Raw genomic sequence first — 19,769 nt, 5'->3', positions numbered from 1 at the left:
CAGGAGGAACTGTTGGTAACACAAGATTCTCTCCCTGTCCTTCATCCTCCCCAGAATACTTTCTTCTTTGAAGGTTAAGGGGAAAAAAAAAAAAAAGCCAGGTCAGAGCGATGCTCTTTGGAAATGGAGCTGGAGCCACGTTCCTCCCCTGGGGCTGAGGTGAGAACACCAAGTTAATTTTGTTCAGGCCCACTAATCCCTCTCACCCCACCCAAAAACCACATTTCAAGGCCAAATGGGTTATGCTAAAGGGATCCTGCAGGCACCTGTCCCTCACAGCCAACAGCTCATCAGCAATGTCATCCTCTCAAACCCAAATCATTCATCACAGTGACGTGTCATTTGGTAGGTTTGGGATGAGGTTTCTCTTCATCCTGGCAGGAAGAAAATTTGCCCCAGAGTTACAGTTGAGATTTAACCCCAAAGTTAAGTTTTTATGAACTTGAGTTTATAAAGAAATGGCTGGAAAAGGAACTAAAGTTGGAGACAGTGGTATTGTGCAGGTCGCTTCTTATCTAGGTCAGTACTTAATGTTTAAGTTTCAATGGTGTAATTAAATATTCAGAGAGAGCAAGAGGGAGTGAAAATTACTTTGGGAGCTAAAATGTGTAGCTGGAAAAATTCAGGTCCTCAGTCTTTTATAAAAAAATAGTATTATTTGCTTGACTAACTATACGGAGCGATAGGTCAGTACTTAATGTTTAAGTTTCAATGGTGTAATTAAATATTCAGAGAGAGCAAGAGGGAGTAAAAATTACTTTGGGAGCTAAGATGTGTAGCTGGATAAACTCAGGTCCTCAGTCTTTTATAAAAAATATTATTATTTGTTTGACTAACTACACGGAGCGAGATCATTGTTCTGGTGAGATCATCCATGGTTCTGGAGATCATCCATGGTTCTGATGTTTCTCCTTGTCTCTCTGAAGCCTCATTTGGGTTAAGAGCTCTCCTTTCAGTAGTTACTATAAACTGTCAAGTGTAACAAAGCCCTTATCCTTCACCAAAGGCTCTACACAACCATCCTGTGTCATATTGATAGACAACGTTAGTGGTACTTCAGATAGAAACCTTTCATGTAAGCCAGTGGGAGTGCAGAAGATGCTCGTTGGGAGAGGGAGCTGCTGGGACGTGAGATGTTGCTCAGTAGTGGTCCTTGGAAGATGCTGGAAGAGGTGGCTTTTGATCCTGCTGACACCTCTTGTTCTGAGGGAAAGGTCTTTCATCCAGGGAAAGGTCTTTCATCCAGGCTGTGGAAAAGGAACTTGAGCAGAATAATACCATAAAAGTTTAGGTGTTGCTCCCCATCCTTGCCCAGCTTGGCTCAAGTCCTGCCCAAGAGTTTAAGGTGAAGCTGCACTGTGTCCCAGGCCCAGGGGAGGAGTTGTTCCTTGTGAAGCCACCACATTCCAGCTGTGGTCCTGAATCTCAGCTGTTTGCTACCATGGGCTCTGCCAGGCAGAGGGTCAAACGGACCAGACTGGAACAGGACAGCCCATGTGGCCTGTGGGGTCCACCAGAATAAGAACCACAGACATGGAGCCATCAAGCAAGTCCCTCAGTTTAGGCAAGATGAAACAGAAATTAGTAAATGTGAACTTAGGAAGATCTTCACAAATTTGGCCATGTTACCCCTCCCCATCTGCTCAGAACGTGTCTCTTGGAAGTTTTTGGGTGGGACCTGCTGCTGGAGCTGGGCTGAGCCACCCTGGCTGACTTCCCACTGCAGTGGATTACAAAGTGCTTATGTGCCCCACTCTTCTAGCTAAGCTGTGCCAGCAGCATCTCCAGCCTGGGGCTGAGAAACATCTTCAGGTTCTTTATCCAGCTCCTCAACGAGCTCTTCCTAGCACAGCAAATAAAAGGGATTGAGACGTGGGGAAGAAGCTCCAGCCCATGGCAGTGGGGGACAAAGCCTGACGCATAGAATCATTGAGATGCAGATTTTGATGATGATTTATTCTCATTTGGGAATGTGCCCGTGATGTTGGTTAGACCTGAGAGGAAGCAAGCTGGGCTTGCTCCTCTGGAGGAGCAGAGGGTTGAGAGGTAATCGGAGACACAGATGGTGTCCTCTGTGCCAGAGATGCTTCTATCCTCCTGGGCAGCTTCAGGAGGTGACCTTTCCCCTGGCTGTCAAATCCATGCCATCAAATTCTGCAAGGCCTGGGGGCTTTCCAGAATAAACCCAGCTCAGAAGACTTCCCCTAACTTTCCCTTTAGAGCTCACTTCAACAGAGTCTCCACTTACCTCAGCAGAAGGAAACAGCCAGTGCTGCCAGCAAAGGGGCACGAAGAATAGTGCTGTTGAAGTGACTTTACCTCCCACACTTGTTTTCTTCTGCACGTTACCTTGCACAGCAACAGCCTCCAGCCTGAATCAGCTGCTAGCAGGCTTGGTTCAGCTTCAGTAAAGGCAAGCTCATTTTGTACAGAAAAGGGAAGGAGGATCAATGAGGATGCAAATGATCTTCATTCAACCTGTGCTCGAAGGTCACCCTAGACTTTGCTGGGTGGGCAGAAGAGTCTTGCAGGTAGAAGTGCAGCATAGAAATCTCACAGCCTGGGTGGGTGTCCTTGACTGTCTTTAAGGCTCACCCATCATCTTTAGTCTCTTCTGAATAAAATGCTTCCTTTTCTCAGTTCAAGGCTTCTGTGACTTCTCACCAGCATAGGTTCAAGGCCAGACACATGCCTTTAAGCTGAGCAAAACACTGCTTGGAAACAAGCTCCAGGAGGAGATGTCTGCATGCTCTTGAGCCCCTTGTTTGAACCTCGGGTGGGTTTAGTCCCCCAGCCCCTGCTCACAGAAATCACTCTAGCATCACAGCCTCTGTCTCCAAGTCCAGTTTGCTACACAGCAGGACCCCAGGGAAAGAAATGAACTTACACAAAGATTGCTCAGCTTTGCTCTCTGGGAAACCCTCTTCTGGCTGACCACAGCTCAGCCCATCAGCTGTTGGAGGTCCCTCCATGCATTGCAGTGCAGGGCCAGGAGAGGGAGAGTTGCTCAGGCACCATCTGTGATCCTCTCCTCCAGTCTCTGAGCACTGAGAAACACCAGACAGAGCTGCTGTGTGCTGGCTGCTCTGGTGTTTTTTTTAGAATAAAACCAAAAGAAAAAGGTGGAAAATATTAGAAATGATGATGGGTTAACTTTGAAGTGTGATCCAAGTTTAACCAGCAATCAAGATGTTTGTCTCCAGATCTTTGATGAGATCTAATTGCAGGTTGGGTCATTATGGAAGGGTGTTGTTCAGTCTTTGTGTGAGATGTATACAAAGGATCTCTTTTCTTTGTGCTTCCAGGACTTCTTTCTCCTTCCAAGATTTTTTTCCCAGGTCCTAGGATTTGTATTGTTGAATGCTTGAGTTGTACTGTGTTGCACTCAGTCAATCCTCATCCTTCCAGGATCTATTTTCTCCCTTGCCTGGTCCCCAAGGTGGACTGCTTCCACTCTGAGTATTGATTAACACCACAGCAGAGAGCTTGGAAGCAAGTTCTGCTCACCCTGTTCGTGGGCATTGCTCCCTGGCCTTTTATGCTGCCCACCTTCAATCCTCATTGCAGATTCCCGGAGCCCACCCACCAACCTCTTCATCGACTCTGAGACCCCCACCAGCCTCCAGGTCCACTGGACCCCTCCCGACGGCCGGGTCCAGCACTACAAAATCACCTACAGCCCTGTTGCTGATGCTGGTGCTCAGCAAACAGTAAGTCTCCAGCTCCTTTGGAGGTGACAGACCCAGGACCAGAGGGACACGGGGAGGGTTTCACACCATGGGGACCTTTCTCTGCTCACTCCAGAAGTGTTTACCATAAGGAGGGTTGGTTTGCAGGGCTACCAAAACAAATCTCTCCAGGCTGCTTTGTAATTAAGATGTTTGTATCCATTAAAGCTGCTAATAATGCAGCTTTCTCCCCTCCTGAACTGAGGTGGGGGATTCTTGGAGGCAGAGGCATAGAAGGGGATAAACAGACCACTCCTCTGACTTTAACCATTAACCTTCCAAACCCCAAATTTTCTACCTCTTCAGGCTGCTTTGTAATTAAGATGTTTGTATCCATTAAAGCTGCTAATAATGCAGCTTTCTCACCTCCTGAACTGAGGTGGGGAATTCTTGGAGGAAGAGGCACAGAAGAGGATAAACCAGCTACTCCTCTGACTTTAGGGAGGTTAACCATTAACCTTCCAAACCCCAGATTTTCTACCCAAACCCACACCGATTCCCATGTTTTAAGGCACTTGTGACCTATTTGCACAGGGAAAATTGGGATTTTTATGCAGGGAGATGCCCTTCCCTTGGCCACAGCTTGTCCAAGCTTCCTCAGCTTGCTCTCACTGCTGCCTGAACTAAGCAGGGATGCTGCCCTGAGCCCCACTGCCCCACTAAAACCCTTCCCTGTAACTCTGAGCTGTAAGAAAGAACTATAACAGGGAAACCTGCCCAAATGTTTGGCTCTTTTTCCACCCCCTTATAGATCATGGCTTCTGGCAAAAGCAGCAGCGTGACCCTGCAGTCGCTGCTGCCTGATCGAGCCTACAAGGTGATCATTTCTGCCATCCACTACACAGGAGAGAGTGAGAGCACGTCCACCACGGGCCGGACGGGTGAGTCCATCAGTCAACACGTGCATGGGCTTCACAACCCTCCATCCATCAGTCTCGAGCCAACGTCTGCCCAGCAGCAAGGTCCTCGGTTCCACGGGGCTGTGGCCAAGGCCAGGGGTGTGCTCAGCACAGCAGACTGCCAGCCAGGAAAAGGGAAAATTCTCCCTCAGCTTCATTTTTATCAATTATTTATAATTCCAGCATGACCAGGAAGGATGGTTTGAGCTGTCCTGGGTAACAGTGCTCACGTGTGCATTGCTTTCTCTTCCAGCTCCTGTGTTGTCTAAATTCCCTTCAATACGAGGATTCATTCCATCCAAAGCAGAGGGTAAATCACCTCCTATAAAGTTTTCATTTGGGTTTTTTTGTTCAGTAACAAATGGCACCGGGGGAGCTCTGCAGGGCAGGCTGGAGGGAGTACATCATTTCTTGACAGGTGCCTCTGGGGACTGTCCAAGGGCAGCCAGAAGCCACAAAACCTCTAAAATCCCTCACTTGGTACAGAGACTGATAGTAATTTTAGAGGATTTCTGCACAACTTGACCAAAATGGAGCAAAGGGAATGATGACATGTTTTAAATCGAGGTTCCTTGTAAAGTCCCTTATTAAATTTAATGAGCATATGTTCTCATATGCTGATCTAAAACAAATTATGAAATGGATTAGCGAGAATTGTTGAATTAATGGGGTTATAAAAAGCTGTTCAGAAGCAAATATTAGAGATATTGCAGCAATAATGCCTTTTCCTGTCTGTTTCAAAGGGTTCTAAACAAAGCTTCAGTCTTAAAATGTGTTGAGGGGAGCCACAAAGGAGGGATGAAGTGAATTAGAGGAGAAAATATTAGTTTGTACCCAGCAAAGAACACATCAGAGTGAGTTTTCTAGAGGTTTAATGAGGAAATCTACAGCTGTTCAAACCACCATGGAAAAGTCCTGTGAACTTCCACGTAGAAAATCCTCCCCTAAGGTTGCTGAGTCACCTTGTAGAATCTAATCTGGTTGTTTGGCTCTCATAGCTGAAAAGATAATAGGAGAAATATTAAATTCTGTATGTTTTATAAAGTAAGTCCTTTTACCAAGTGGGGATGAGATGTAATAATGCTGAGAAAACTGTTTGATATGCAGGAAAAGACTCAAATATTAATAGGTCACCAAATTATTGCAAGAAATGCTCTGATGTTCCAAGAGTGAATGTTTATTGTTCGGTGAATAACTGCACTTGGGGAGAAAACAAAGAGAACAACAAGACAGCAGGAACCCTAGGTTGGAAAGACTAGGAAAAAAAAATCTTCAAAGCAGAAAAGCAAACTGCTGGTGTCAGGGATCCTCACCCTGGCTCTGCTGCACATCCTCTCAGCTCAGCGTTGCCAGATCAAAGAGCTTTGAGCTACCCAAGCCTGGGCAGGAGCTGAGGATCACCAGGGATGTCAGCAAGAGGGAACCTGGGGTCTGAGCAAGGGTCAGGAGGAGCTCCCCGACCCCCAAGCAAGAAAGTCAGATATCTGTCAGCTAGGCAAGTTTTTAGCCTGCTTATATGACTTTGAGAAGATTTCTTTGGGATTGGTTAGTTGTTTTCTTTTCTTTTTCTTCAGTTCTGAGCCAAGTTTCACCTTTGGAGAGCTGGTTGGTTTCTGGAAGGGAAAAGGGAAGATCAGGATATAGCTTGTAGGCATAAAGCCAGATCATCCTGGCTGCAGGACATTGCTCCACAACCAGGGGCTGGTCAAGCTCAGAGATGGTTTCGAGGCTCAAGTTTCAGGAACTGATTTCTTAACTCATTTCCATAGATCTCTTCAATAGTTGTATACCAAATTCTGCAGGAATTGTGGTGTCTGTGTGTGTATAAAACCATGCAGCAGGCCGGATAAAGGAGGCCACAGCACCTTGTGAGTCTTTTGTGCTTTAGCTCCTGGCTTCAGCAGCCTGATGACTCTCAAAGCCATGGGTTTGGATGCCCTTTCTTGGATGTATATCTCAATCATGAAGAATGGCACTGCAGCTTCTATAGGCTTAGCAATTTCAGGTGCCTTTTCAGGTGCCTAAGGGGGGTCAGGCACCCTCCCTTATTTTATTTTTTATACATTTTGCAGAAGTTAGGGATGGCAAACTGGAAGCCCTGCTTTTCTGGGGAGGTATGAAATGCCACTGATGCCAGAACAGCACTAGCAAGGCTGTCATGAAGCCTCAGCAAAACGATCTGCTCGATTCTATTATACTCCTGACCTAGAAAACCATTTATGAAACAGCCCATCTTGTCAAGTGTCCTTGATTTTCGGGGACGTTTCTCATTTTGCATCAAGCATTCCCTTTGTCCCAGCTCCATCTGGCACCCGTGGCCTGGGATTTACATGGCAGCAGATAATTGAAAGGAGCAATCGTGTGCTGCTTCCTAAAACACCCCCTCACCTGAGCCTTTTACATGGAGAGTGCTTCTAACCATAGTGCCTCATGTTCCAGCTGCATGTCCTGCTTTTTCCTCCTCTGGTTTTGTTTCCCTGTGCCCTGTTAGAGGACTCATCAAGGAAATTTCTAAAAACCAAACTGCAAAACTTTGCCAGAACTCTTTGTGGTTCCCTAAAGAGTTCAAGAGCCAAACTCCCAGGCTGGGGGATGGATTTTCTTTGCTGTGTGTATCTCGAGTTTCAGGTACAACATTTGGGACTGCAGATATCTTTATTTTATAGCACCATGAAGGCACAGGCTGCAATAAAAGCACTGTTTCCACAACAACAAGAAGAATTTAGGGTTTTGATGTCTGCTTTTAAAGAGAGACTTGCAGCACACGATGCTTCCTTGTGTTTCAGATCATAAGGTGCCATGTGAGTTAGCTGGAAGAGAGGGAACAGGAAGATATTTGATGATAAAATATTTTATTTCTGTGATGGACAAGCCAAGGAACAACCTTTATTTGCATAAATATAAGTCCTGTCTCTCCCCATCTATATCTAAATAAGCTTAAAGTTCAGACTCTGAATTAAGCTGTAGAACATTCTAAGTTCTGCTGTGTTTTTATTGCTTTACCTAGAAGAAGTGTGTTCATTTTGCTTCCAAAATTCTCTACTGTCTTTTTTTTCCCTAACAGTTTTTCCCTTCTCTTCTCTTCTCACAGCTTGCCCCACCATCAGCTCTACCAAAGGCTCCATACGAGGTACAGCAGCATAGAAAGGGTGCTGGGCTGTGGATGTGAGAACTCTTGGGAAATATGCAAAAGCTGAGCAGGGGGAAATGGTTTCCCTGTCCTGAGGGAAAGGGGAGAAGTCTGAGAACAGGAAAATGTTCTTGATCAGTTAGAAGAATGTTCTGCACTAACTGCATTGGTATGTCCCTGCTGTTCCACCAGCTCTGCTCTTGGCTGCTGGTGCTCCAGGCCAGGATTTTCACTGGCCTTAAGGAAGCTCAGCTTCAACCAGCTGTTGAATTTCAAGAGGATTTCAGTTCCTAACTCCCTGAAGAACTCTCACTCTGTCCCAAGACCACCTTTGCATCCTCCAGAGTAGGTGCAGACACCCAGAGAGCTCTCTGCAGTCAGGCTGGACAGACTTGGCTAGGGAGGCAAGTTCCCATTTCTCCTGCCTACCCCACAACCACTGTTGATGCTGTTGGGGTTGATCTGTGTATTAATTACTTAGAAAGCAATTAGTTCTGCCCACAAAGTGATACCCCCTCCTGCCCAGAGAGGTTGGTGATATGGTTGAGAGGGAGAAACAGGCTTCAGTTCTCAGCTCTGCTGTTACTCGTGGCTGGGTCACTTCATCTTTGCTGAGCTCCCAGCCCTGACCCTGGCAGCCACAGGGATGTGCATCCTTGCCCTGGAGGCTCTCAGCATCATTGTCCTGCCTGTGGATGGAGAAACCAAATCAATCAAACCATAAAGCTACCAACAAATGTTGACCTCTCCCTCTCCTCCTTGACAGAGGTGGCAGGAGTAGCCCAGTTCCTTAGCAGCTCACTGAAACCATTACGTGGCAGGTTCAGGGTATGATAATTATGATTATATTACAATATGTTTAGAATTTCTTTTCAAACTTTACCATATTTCCTGCATGCTTTAAAAGAAATTCCAGTGCCAGAAGCTTCGTAGCAGAGATAAATGGCTCTCAAGTAGGTAATTTCTTTTGGCAAACTCCCCAGTACTGTTGGAAAACAAAAAAAAAATAAATTAAAAAATGCAGCACTCTGGACCAACCTTCAGGCAAAATAAAAACTCGAGCCAAAAGACTGCAGAAGACTTTAAATGGTGAAGGGGTGAGGAAATCCAGACTGAAAGCACCACTTGTAATGAAGTTGTAGCCTTTCCTTTTGTTAAAGAATGAGCTAATGAGCTATCTGATTCATCCCAGCCTGCTGCAAACTCAGATAAACTAAAAGAAAAGAATCCCAACTGCAAGATCTTGTCTTACTGAACAGAAAGCTGAAATGAGAAAATGATCTGGGGCTTTGATGATGAGCTGGAAGAGTGAGATGAGGCTGCATGAGCTGAGAAGGAGATGTCAGAGGTGTCAGCAGAGAATCTCTGCAGAGCACATCAGGCAGATCGTGTGAAAATAGAGAGAAATGGAAATGCTTCTGTTTTCAAGTTCTTTCTTAATTTTTCTGGCTCTTACATATAAGGCATCTAAGAGCAGGAATAATTCTCTCTCCCTGCTAGCAATTACTGGACTGATTCCATGGCTTTTGAAGATAATGTTTTTGCATCTAGTTGAAAAGGAGAAATAGTTGGAGCGACTGCTTCCTCAGTTGTTTCTTCCAACCTGAAGATTTGAAAACACAGTTGTGGAAGTCTCTATCTTCAGTCTACTCTCCTCCAAGAGGAGGAGATTGCAGCAGACATGGACTGAGGGTACAGCCACAAATTCTTTTCCTTGGCTGCCACTTGTGGGGTGTTCTCCAGGTCTCCAGTGAGCTCACACAGCCTTGCTGCTGTCGTGTTGCCATGGTGTGTTCTCCTGTTGCCTTCTCCATGTGAGCTAGAGGTTAATCCTACCCTCTCTTCACTCAACACTTCATTTGCATTCTTCTAATCACTTATTTTTCTGTTTTTCCTTGTCCAGGCTTTGATATGATGGAAGTTTTTGGCTTAGTAGAGAAGGAATATGCCTCCATTAAAGGCGTAGCTATGGAGCCTTTTGTGTTCAGTGGTTCCAGGACCTTCACCCTGTTCAGAGACACCCAGCTCACCCAGAGGACCAGGTGGGAGCAGAGCTGTGACTGGTGTCATCTCCATCACATTGGCCGTGCTCACAGCAAAGGGAGATCACTGCTGAGATGAAGGAAGTGATAAAGATGATGAGCTAACTCAAACCATAGGTAGAATGAAAAGAATGCCAGGGTATTTTTCCTTAATATGTTAAGAAATTAACCTCTGACTTTCCTCAAGATGAGTTGGAACGTGTCACATACAAGTTCAGGAGACAAAATAGGGGAGCCAGGCAGCTCCCATGATCTCACTCAGTTTTTATGGCTATAAATCAGGAATGATCTGACTCCTGCCATTCAGTGCTATTTGTTTAAAGCCTAATTATTGAAGCACTAGCTTGGTTTAATCTTAGTCATAGAAGCAAATCTTCTTAGAGTAAATAGAGTGGGGGAGATTCAAAGAACTCTTTGGTTTAAACACTCAGAAAATTATGGGCCAATCCTTCTGTTCAGCTGGTAGATACTCCTTTCCAAGGTCATTTCTCCCTCAGAAAGAGAAATAAGAACATGCCATTACTTATGAATCAGTCCTGAAAAGATGCTTGATGAGTTGTGTATATGCCCATGCAAATAGATCCTGCTTCAGATTACAGATGCATTTCAGGCACAACCAATTTGACCTTCCTTGCTGCCTTGTCTCCTCTTGCTCCTGCCCAAGGTGCCCTGATGGGTTTGGCAGTGGCTCCAGAGGGAGCTGGGTCATGCCAGAAGCTGCTCAGGAGCTCCAGCACCCAGCCCAGATTTTGCAGCTGGGATGTGGGGACCCAGAGGGGGTTTTCTGTGCGCTTGATGAGTACCCTTGAAGGGTCCTTACACCAATTTCTGCCAGGGCTTAAGGATTTACCCCGTGGTTCGTGATGAGCACTTGTCCTTCTTGAGGAAGAGACCCGGGGAGTGTTTTGGAGCCTGACAGGGATGTTTTGTCAGCTGCCACTGGGCTCTGTTTTGAAAAGCATCAAAGCTGCACTGGCTGTGTCTGGGCATCCCCTGAGGCAGCTCTGGCAGTGAGGGGTTGACACCAACTGCTCCATGTGAGCAACAAGCTCATCCCCTGGCATGAGAAGTCCTTTGAGGGCTCATCACTCAAAAATAGGGTCCTGGTCAATCATGTTTATCTCATGGGGGTGAAGCTTTTCCAGTCCACCCTAGGAAAGTGATGGATGAGCCCTGTCTGTAGGATGTTTCCTGCTGGCTCTTGGTGCTTTAAGCTCGATTTGTCTTGTTGCAGTGATGTCCACCTCTTTGCAATCCCACCCGAGCACACCATCAGCATCCTCCTGCGCCTCCTGCCCGACACCCCCAAGGAACCCTTTGCTGTGTGGCAAATAACAGATGAGGACTTCCAGCCCCTTCTTGGTGTTAACCTTGACCGTAAGGTTTCATGTTGAATACATTAAATTCAGGTATTTGCACATATTTCTGTGAGCAGCAGAATTCATTTTGGTATTTGCTGGGGAAGTTTTAATGGTTTTGTTATAGAGCAGCTGGGGTTTTTTTTGGAAGTTTTGTTGTTGCTGCTGATCTTGCATTTTAAATACTGCCTAGTGCAATTAAAGGACATATTTTCATTGTTATTTTTTATATATCTTTTATCTTTTCCATTGGTTGGAAATATTTCATTATAACATATGAAAACTTTCACCGTGTTCAATGCTATTTATTATTGTTCACTAGATGGGTGAAAACACTTTTTCTTCTAATTCTAAGCTGTTATTTGTCCTCTTTTCCCTGTAGCCAGCAAGAAATCCTTGACCTATTTCAATCATGACTACAAGGCTGATTTACAGGAAGTCTCCTTTGACCAGCAGGAAGTGAAGAAGATTTTCTATGGGAGCTTTCATAAGGTCCTTATCAAAGGAGGGAGAAACGTGGCTCACGATCTCACTTTGGTCTGGGAGTATCATGCCATCAATGTGCATTGTTCAGAGTGAGCCATGATTATACAAATGCTTTGCATCCATTTTTTGCACCCATAATTGTAAAGAATTAAGGTCCATCCTGTGTTCAAAATATGATTTCCATTTATTGATTGCTAATCTTTCCCCCAGAAACACCAAGACTGAGGGATTTTTTTTTTTAGGTGTTAATAGCAGGAAAAATTGGAAAATCAATTTTTTTTTTTTAGAATTTAGGATTTTGGTGACCATTTAGTGCTGAAAGGATGGAAAAAAACCATCTAGGCTTGTGTGAAAGCCACTTTATCACTCATAACAGGGGTGGGTTTTGGCCACCGATGTCCTCAGACCAAAGGTATCGCACCAGTAACGGCAGCAGGCTGGGAATTGGGCAGAAGGCCTTGCTGTCTTTAAAAGGCTCCCTCAGCCCATCGCCGAGCTCCAACCCACCTCTCTCCACCTGCTGCCCAGGTGCACGTGGCTGTGAGCCACTTCAAGATCAAACTCTATCTGGACTGTAAGAAAATAGCCGAGAAACCCATCAACACCATCGGCAGCATCTCCACCGCCGGCTTCGTCATGCTGGGAAAGGTGACAAGGACCAGGGGACCCAGGAGTGGCTCAGCATCGGTGAGTGCCCACTGGGGACCTCAGCACATCAGGAGGGCTTCAACCTGGAGCTGGCTGGGGTGGGCAGATGGAGAGAAGTTCCACCTCGCATCGTTTTCTCTCTAAACGCCTCCGACGGCGGCTGTGACGCACGCCTGTGCCCTGGTCCCACTCATCTCTTTTGAAAAAGGCTTTTTTGTTGTTGTTTTAAAAGGCTTTAATGAGTCTTCCAAGTGTGGTGTTTCTCCCCCTCGCTTCCTACCTCTGTTGGAGGTCTGTGATCAGAGGCAGCAGCTTGAGCGTGTCCCCGAGGTGCCTTTGGGACCGAGGGAGGCTGGATCCTGTGCTAGGATGCTGAGGAGCTGGGGAGGGTTTGGGGATTGCTTCTGCAAGGGCAGGTTGTGCACATCACACCGAGGGAGGAATGCCAGGGGCTGAAGGCAGTGGGGCTGGATGTGCCTCAGACTCCAGTGTGTTTGGGCTTGTCTCCAACATGCAAATGACAGGAGAATAATCTTCAGTATAGAGGCTCTTTGTCAGCTGGTACTTGGAAAAACAACTCAAACATTTGGTACCAGCCTAGGGGGCTCTATTTCCTTTCCTTTCCTTTTTCCTTTCCTTTTTCCTTTCCTTTTCTTTCCTTTCCTTTCCTTTCCTTTCCTTTCCTTTCCTTTCCTTTCCTTTCCTTTCCTTTCCTTTCCTTTCCTTTCCTTTCCTTTCCTTTCCTTTCCTTTCCTTTCCTTTCCTTTCCTTTCCTTTCCTTTCCTTTCCTTTCCTTTCCTTTCCTTTCCTTTCCTTTCCTTTCCTTTCCTTTCCTTTCCTTTCCTTTCCTTTCCTTTCCTTTCCTTTCCTTTCCTTTCCTTTCCTTTCCTTTCCTTTCCTTTCCTTTCCTTTCCTTTCCTTTCCTTTCCTTTCCTTTCCTTTCCTTTCCTTTCCTTTCCTTTCCTTTCCTTTCCTTTCCTTTCCTTTCCTTTCCTTTCCTTTCCTTTCCTTTCCTTTCCTTTCCTTTCCTTTCCTTTCCTTCTTCCCCCTTCCCCCTTTTCCTTTCTCTCCTCTCCATTTTAGTTTTACTCCTCAGCTCTACTTTTAGATCTTAAGTGCAGGGGAAAGCAGCACATCCATTGACTTTACAGCTTCCCTTGCCTGAAAGCAGCACAGTAAGAACAGTTTGTCCCACACGCCTCCCCAGCTGCACAGAGAGAAGCAGATTCCTGGGATATGCACAGAAAAAGCAGGCACTGGTGTTGCCTCTCAGATATGGGGTCAAGCTGTGGAGCAAACCAAGGAAACAGTGGTATTCAGGCAATCTTTACTTATTTCCTAAATAAATGCTGTGGTGATCAATCACAAGCCTGTAGCCAATGAGGCAGGAATCTGTTTTCCTCATCCCAAATTCTCCCTGCTAGCAGCTCAGCTAGACAGATCTAGCAAAGTAATGAACAGCTTCGTGCCATCCCTGCTCCCATTGCCTTTCAAATCCAGCCAACTTTCACATCTTCCACAGCTCTGCTGCCCTTGAGAAGACAGAGAGTCTCATTACTGGTTATCATGGAGCCTTATTTAATTTAAAATACCTTTAAATGCCCCTTGCTCCAGGGTTCATCTCTATCTGTATGCTGCATGTCACACTCCCCGGGTTGTTCAGCTTCTCCCTGTTCAATGCGTGGAGTGGAAGAAAAGGAAAAGATGAGAGATGATATCAAGGAAAAAAAAAAATCTCTGCCTCATTATTTGGGTTTGGCTTTGTGCAGCTCCTTTCTTAGTCAGAAGGAGAAGATGTGGCTGTTGTGAGAGACAGGCTGGGGGTTTTTGGGAGGGGATCACATCTGTCCTGGGAAATGCTGCTGCCATGTTGGCTCTTATCTCAGCATCCCTAAAAGGGAACAAAGCAAAGTTGTTTTCACAATTTGGTGCTGCTGAGGCCCAATTATTTGCAACCTGCCTGCTGCTGGAGGTGTGGGAGACTTGGCTTTTGAGGGTGCATTGCTGCTGGTTGACTTGCTTAGTGAGACACAGAGACCTGTGGGCTGGGAAAACACTCGATGGCTGGGGGTGGTCTTCATGCTGTGATCTTTTCAGGCACATAGTTGGGCCAACGTGGAAGAGTCCTGTCAAATCATCACTGAAGATCAATTTTAGCACTGGAGCACGGTGAGAATTGGTGATGGATGTGTGTGCCAACGCTGCTTTCTTGCCAAACTCTCTTTTTTTTTCCACAGTTCCAGCTGCAGTCTTTGCAGCTGACGTGCAGCAGCACAGGGGCAGAGGAAGACAGATGCTGTGATCTCCCAGCCCTGGTAAGGCAAGAGGGACCACTCTGCTAATTGGCATGAAGCTGGGGATGATGGAGCGAGTCCCTGGCACTGAGGTGACACTGCAAATGATTTCCATAGGTTCAGGAGGGAGTGCACAAAACTCTGTTAGCTTCAAAAGGAAAGAAAACTCAAAATTCTGGTGCAGTGTATGCCCCTCCTGTCGTGATCTCAGCTGTGACAGCAGCACTGACAGTTCTACAGCTTTGCTGTCACCTCAGCCCTGAGTCACAACATCCCCCTGCTCTTCCTTGCAACTTTTCTTCCAACACAGAGAGTTGTTTTCTGGAGTGTATAAATACTCAGCAAGGAGAAAATTATCTTCTAGTGTGTGTTGTGCAAACTTCAGGTGGGACTGGTTTGTATTTTTTGGTCTAAATTTGTTGTTTGGCAGAGAAATAAAAAACTTGATAAATAAATAAAGCACTTGATTGCTCACAAAAATCTCTCAGTAGAGAAAGTTTCAGCTTTTCTTCTGATGAAGGATTGAATTTTGAAACACTGAAAATGTTACCTGTGATCTGTCCTCCTCTTGCTCTGCAGCTGCTCATACCACTGTGGCTTGCTGTCGTTTCAGAGGGATGAGGAGACCTGTCCTACCTTAGCTCCTGCCTGCTCTTGTACTTCAGGCCGCCCAGGGTTGCCAGGACCTCCAGGGCCCCCTGTAAGTTCACCCTCCCACGCTGTCTGTTGCACTCACTGGTGTCGCTTCATGTTGTTTGGGCCTCTCAGGCATGAGGATAACGTTCCTGGGCTCCATGAAGAATTTTAGAATCATTTAGATTGGAAAAGAGCTTTAAGATCATGAGTCCAACCCTTCCCCCAGCACTGCCAGGTCCCCACTGCCCCGTGTCCCTCACCCCACATCTCCACGGCTTGGAAACCCCTCCAGGGGTGGGGACTCCACCACTGCCCTGGGCAGCCTGGCACAGCCCTGGGCAACCCTCCAGGGCAAGAAATTGTTCCTCAGGGACAACCTCAACCTCCCCTGGGGCAACTTGAGGCCGTTTCCTCTAATCCTATCTCAGGGAGCTTTATCATTCTCATGTCAGGGCAAGGCTGAGAGGTGCCCTTCAGATGTCAGATGCTGATGAGATGGGGAGATGGTGAGTTGGCAACGCTGCAGCTGCAGCTGGGAACGGGCTGAGCAGCTCCTGGGGCCACGTTAATCCTCTTAGGAGAGGAGGACACGGCACCCTCGGTGCCTGCAGAGATTTCATGGATTGGAAGCTCTGAAACTCTTTGTAAATTAAAAAAAACCCAACCAAACAAATCAGTGCAAACCCTATCTGGTTTCTGTGTTAAATGGGAGTGTTGTAAGTGTCAGTGTGGGGAAACAGTGTAAAGAGACAGCCTGGCACAGCCCTGGGCAACCCTCCAGGGCAAGAAATTGTTCCTCAGGGACAACCTCAGCCTCCCCTGGGGCAACTTGAGGCCGTTTCCTCTAATCCTATCTCAGGGAGCTTTATCATTCTCATGTCAGGGCAAGGCTGAGAGGTGCCCTTCAGATGTCAGATGCTGATGAGATGGGGAGATGGTGAGTTGGCAACGCTGCAGCTGCAGCTGGGAACGGGCTGAGCAGCTCCTGGGGCCACGTTAATCCTCTTAGGAGAGGAGGACACGGCACCCTCAGTGCTTGTAGAGATTTCATGGATTGGAAGCTCTGAAACTCTTTATAAATTAAAAAAAAAAACAACCAGACAAATCAGTACAAACCCTATCTGGTTACTGTGTTAAATGGGAGTGTTCTAAGTGTCAGTGTGGGGGAACAGTGTAAAGAGGTAAATTAAAAAAAACCCAACCAAACAAATCAGTGCAAACCCTATCTGGTTTCTGTGTTAAATGGGAGTGTTGTAAGTGTCAGTGTGGGGAAACAGTGTAAAGAGAAAGGGGAGAATTGTCACCCTGTCTGTCCCCAAAGATCTCCCTCTTTACAGTGAATGTGACCTGCAAGATGTGCTCAGGGGTAAAAGGCAAATGCAATATTTTGCCCTATCCATTATGGGTACAGGGGACTTACTGGGGGCTTAAATTGCAAGAGAAAATATTCCAGTTAAACACCACGAAACAGTTACCAAAAAAACTTTGCTTTTTGGAAGTTTGGGGAAAAAACTTCTTTGCAGAAAGCAGCCAAAACGTGACAGCTTGTCCAGAGCACCCCATTTCAACCCCGTTTCAACCCCTCCAGTCACTTTGCTCCTGGATAATACGCATCAAAACTCCATCAGGTGAGAAGGTTTCAGATCTCTTGCTCCACTGTGAACCCAGCTCTGGCTGCAGACTCATTAAGTGCTCGTTCCTCTGTGAGTTTAATTACACAGCACACTCCACTAGCACAGTTTGCTTCCACATCCTAAGTGCATAATTACCAGCCTGCATTGCCCTGTGGTTTCAACATCTCCACAGTGCCACTCTTTAAGGAGCAGAGCTCTTTTAAGTGTTAGAACACACGTGGGTTGGACACACGACCTCCTCCTCACACCACCAACCCCTTGGTCATTTGCTGCAGTTACAGGAGCACTCGTGGCTATTTTTGAAACTCCAGTTGGCAGGTGGGACACAATCTTTGGTTGTTTATCACCATCCTTAATGAGTGTTTCTGACTTCTGAAATGAACTTTGGGGTGCTTCTGGAAGCGCCTTTCCCAAAGCTCCCTGCCTGTGCTGCTTCATTCAAATCCATTGATTTTTAGATTCAAGAGTAGAAACTTTCAGATGAAGGTGTCAGAAGTTCACACAATGTTGGTTCGTGCCAGAAGATTGGTTTCTTCTCTCCATCCAGCAGCTGTGCAGATGCAGAGCTAAGCCAGGTCTCCCTAGAGCTGGTGGCTGTCCCAAGTCTCAGCATCCTCTTCTAGGGATGATATTATAAAAACCAGCATAGTCCCAAAGGGTTGTAGATGTGAGCACCTCTTTTCCTTCTCAAGTGTACCTTGATGTTCATCTCTGGCATTGTCTCAGCACAGATTTGATGGGGAGTTGGAGGGAGGAGGTTGACAAGGTTGAACCTTCACCTCTCTTTGATGGAGTTGAGTGCAACATTCTCTGTCATGGAGGGGTTGTGCTGTTGCTCCCTTCTCCACGTTTGTTGGATGACTTGATTCATTTTCTTCTTGTCTCCATTCACTATGAGCTCTCCAGTGCAGGAAACATCTTTTCACTGGGCACAACAAATGGCACCAAATTCTGTCCCCTAGGCTCTGGGTTACACTGCAATAAAGATCATGCTACTCCTAATAGCAGCTTTGTGTCCTCCTGGCAGGGCAGCCCTGGGAGGAGAGGACCTCAAGGGGAGCAGGGAGAGCCAGGACCCAAGGTGAGTCCTGATAATCACCAACACCTCTTTCTCCAGGCTGTGTCAGGGCTGCAGGTTCCTCTGTTCGTGCAGCTGGGTCTGAGCTGGACTCCCTAGGCTTGGACCTGTCCACTGCACCAAGCAGAGCCCAAACAGAGCCTTGAGGACCTTCACTGAGGAGAAGGGGATCACTTGTTATGAATTAGATGCTCAGTTGGGCTTAGCAAGTTGAGATGATGAGCCTGGTTGTGCTGAAATATTGCAATCCCTGTGGTCAGCAATGTTGAAGGCAGCCTTGCTGGGAGATGATCACTGTTTGTTCTGGCTGCCAAGCCTCCAAACCAGACAGATTGGTACTGTCTGGCACCAAGCAGAGCAAGAACCACAGGAGCAGCTCTGAGGTGAGCGTGAGGAAGAGCTGGGTCTGAATCCTCAGATCCTGGGGACAAAAGAAAGTCCTGCTCCACTTGAACTTCACTGCTCCCCTGATCACCACAGGGCAGAGCCAGCATAACCCATTGGTCCTCTTCTCTGGGAAAGTGACCTGTTTACAGGGGAATGATTTTTGGGGAAGGAATGAGAATGGATGCAAATCTGGCCACCTTGGATAACAGGACTGACCCATTCCTTGGGAAGGGAAATCATGCTTTGCAAAGCACCTTCCACAGCTTCCCTGTCTTTTCCTGTAGAAGATGCACCAGAACTTTGGATCTAAAAGGCAAAGGCCTTTAGAGGTTACTAGAGATCCCCTCACTGTCCTGCCCATCTTGAACCCTGTAGATGGTCCCTGCTGACCCAGGTTGTGCAGAGCAGCTCGTGTGGAGAGCAGTCACTGATTGCTTTCTTCTCTTACGTGTCATGTCTTTGTCTTTAGGGTGAGCCAGGCCCACCTGGACAAGTAGGACCAGAAGGTCCTAGTGGCCAGCAAGGCTCTCCAGGTTCCCAAGGAATCACAATTCAAGGTCCTGTGGTACGTGATCTCTTCCACTGCCTTTTTTTTTTGTTGTTGTTGTTCCTTGCTCTTTGCAGTTGGAACAGTGTCTCAGTGAAGCCCCCAAAACGTGATCTGTGTATTTCCACCACCCTCACTTACAGCTGGACAGCTGCACTGGAGAGAGATGATGATCATTTTGATCATGCTGCCGAGTCCCTGCACTTAGTCATTTTGGAAAAAGCTGCTTTTGTCCAGGCTCTCCCTGATGTGCCTTTCATGAGAACAGCTCAGTGGAGTGCTCAGGCATTTTTCTTCGCAATGACCATTGTGGCTTTGTTCGGGGTGGAGGTGGAGGTGGAGGTGGAGGCTGCTGTGTGGGATGGCAGAATCCCCACGGACATGCTGTTGCTGTAGAGTAGCACCACAGAGAGCTGGAGAAACCTGGGAGGTGGGTGTGGAGCAGCAGGGTGGGGTTTGCCTTGAAGGAGGCTGCAGTGTGCCCAACTATGTGCTTCTGTTTTCATCCAAGGGACCACCAGGAATTAAAGGAGAGAAAGGAGACACTGGAAGCCCTGGCGTGCAGGTAACTGTAGACACCATTCCTTCTAATTGCCCATTTGTCCCAGGAACTACTTCAAGGAAGGTTGACAAGCCATCGAGTTGTTACTGTTGTCTGCTTGGAAACTCTTTCATTTTGGAGTTTTATCACTTTCCCAAGGGAAACTGAGTCAGTTGGTACAAGCAAGACCTATCTGGGAGCTGGATGTAAAGGAATTAATGGTGGGATAAGAGTGATTGCTCTCTTTAATGAATAACTTTGTTTCTTCCATCTTTTTCTTATGTCCCTTGTAACAAGATGAATTAGGACAATGGTAAGCAGATGCCAACTTCACCCAGCAATTCTGCTTTACAGGGCATTC

At 46.6% G+C, this 19,769-nt stretch overlaps 1 protein-coding gene across 1 annotated transcript in view; it reads left to right on the top strand.

Annotated features, from left to right (window-relative positions):
- Positions 1-19,769, top strand: part of COL20A1 (collagen, type XX, alpha 1) — a 46,185-nt gene that overhangs the window by 19,272 nt on the left and 7,144 nt on the right. Inside the window, exons 18-31 of the mRNA XM_008941603.1 lie at positions 3,568-3,710; positions 4,480-4,609; positions 4,881-4,937; positions 7,719-7,757; positions 9,661-9,799; positions 11,034-11,176; positions 11,540-11,649; positions 12,172-12,330; positions 14,529-14,606; positions 15,199-15,285; positions 17,883-17,936; positions 18,790-18,885; positions 19,379-19,432; positions 19,715-19,721. Coding sequence (XP_008939851.1) covers positions 3,568-3,710; positions 4,480-4,609; positions 4,881-4,937; positions 7,719-7,757; positions 9,661-9,799; positions 11,034-11,176; positions 11,540-11,649; positions 12,172-12,330; positions 14,529-14,606; positions 15,199-15,285; positions 17,883-17,936; positions 18,790-18,885; positions 19,379-19,432; positions 19,715-19,721 — 1,296 coding nt within the window. The remainder of the gene's footprint in view (positions 1-3,567; positions 3,711-4,479; positions 4,610-4,880; positions 4,938-7,718; positions 7,758-9,660; positions 9,800-11,033; positions 11,177-11,539; positions 11,650-12,171; positions 12,331-14,528; positions 14,607-15,198; positions 15,286-17,882; positions 17,937-18,789; positions 18,886-19,378; positions 19,433-19,714; positions 19,722-19,769) is intronic.

This window comes from Merops nubicus, unplaced genomic scaffold (genome assembly GCF_000691845.1).
Source record: "Merops nubicus isolate BGI_N331 unplaced genomic scaffold, ASM69184v1 scaffold15535, whole genome shotgun sequence".
NCBI classification, from domain to species: Eukaryota; Metazoa; Chordata; class Aves; order Coraciiformes; family Meropidae; genus Merops; species Merops nubicus.
Note: the sequence above shows the minus strand (reverse complement) of the source record. Positions and strands in the feature narration are given on the sequence as shown.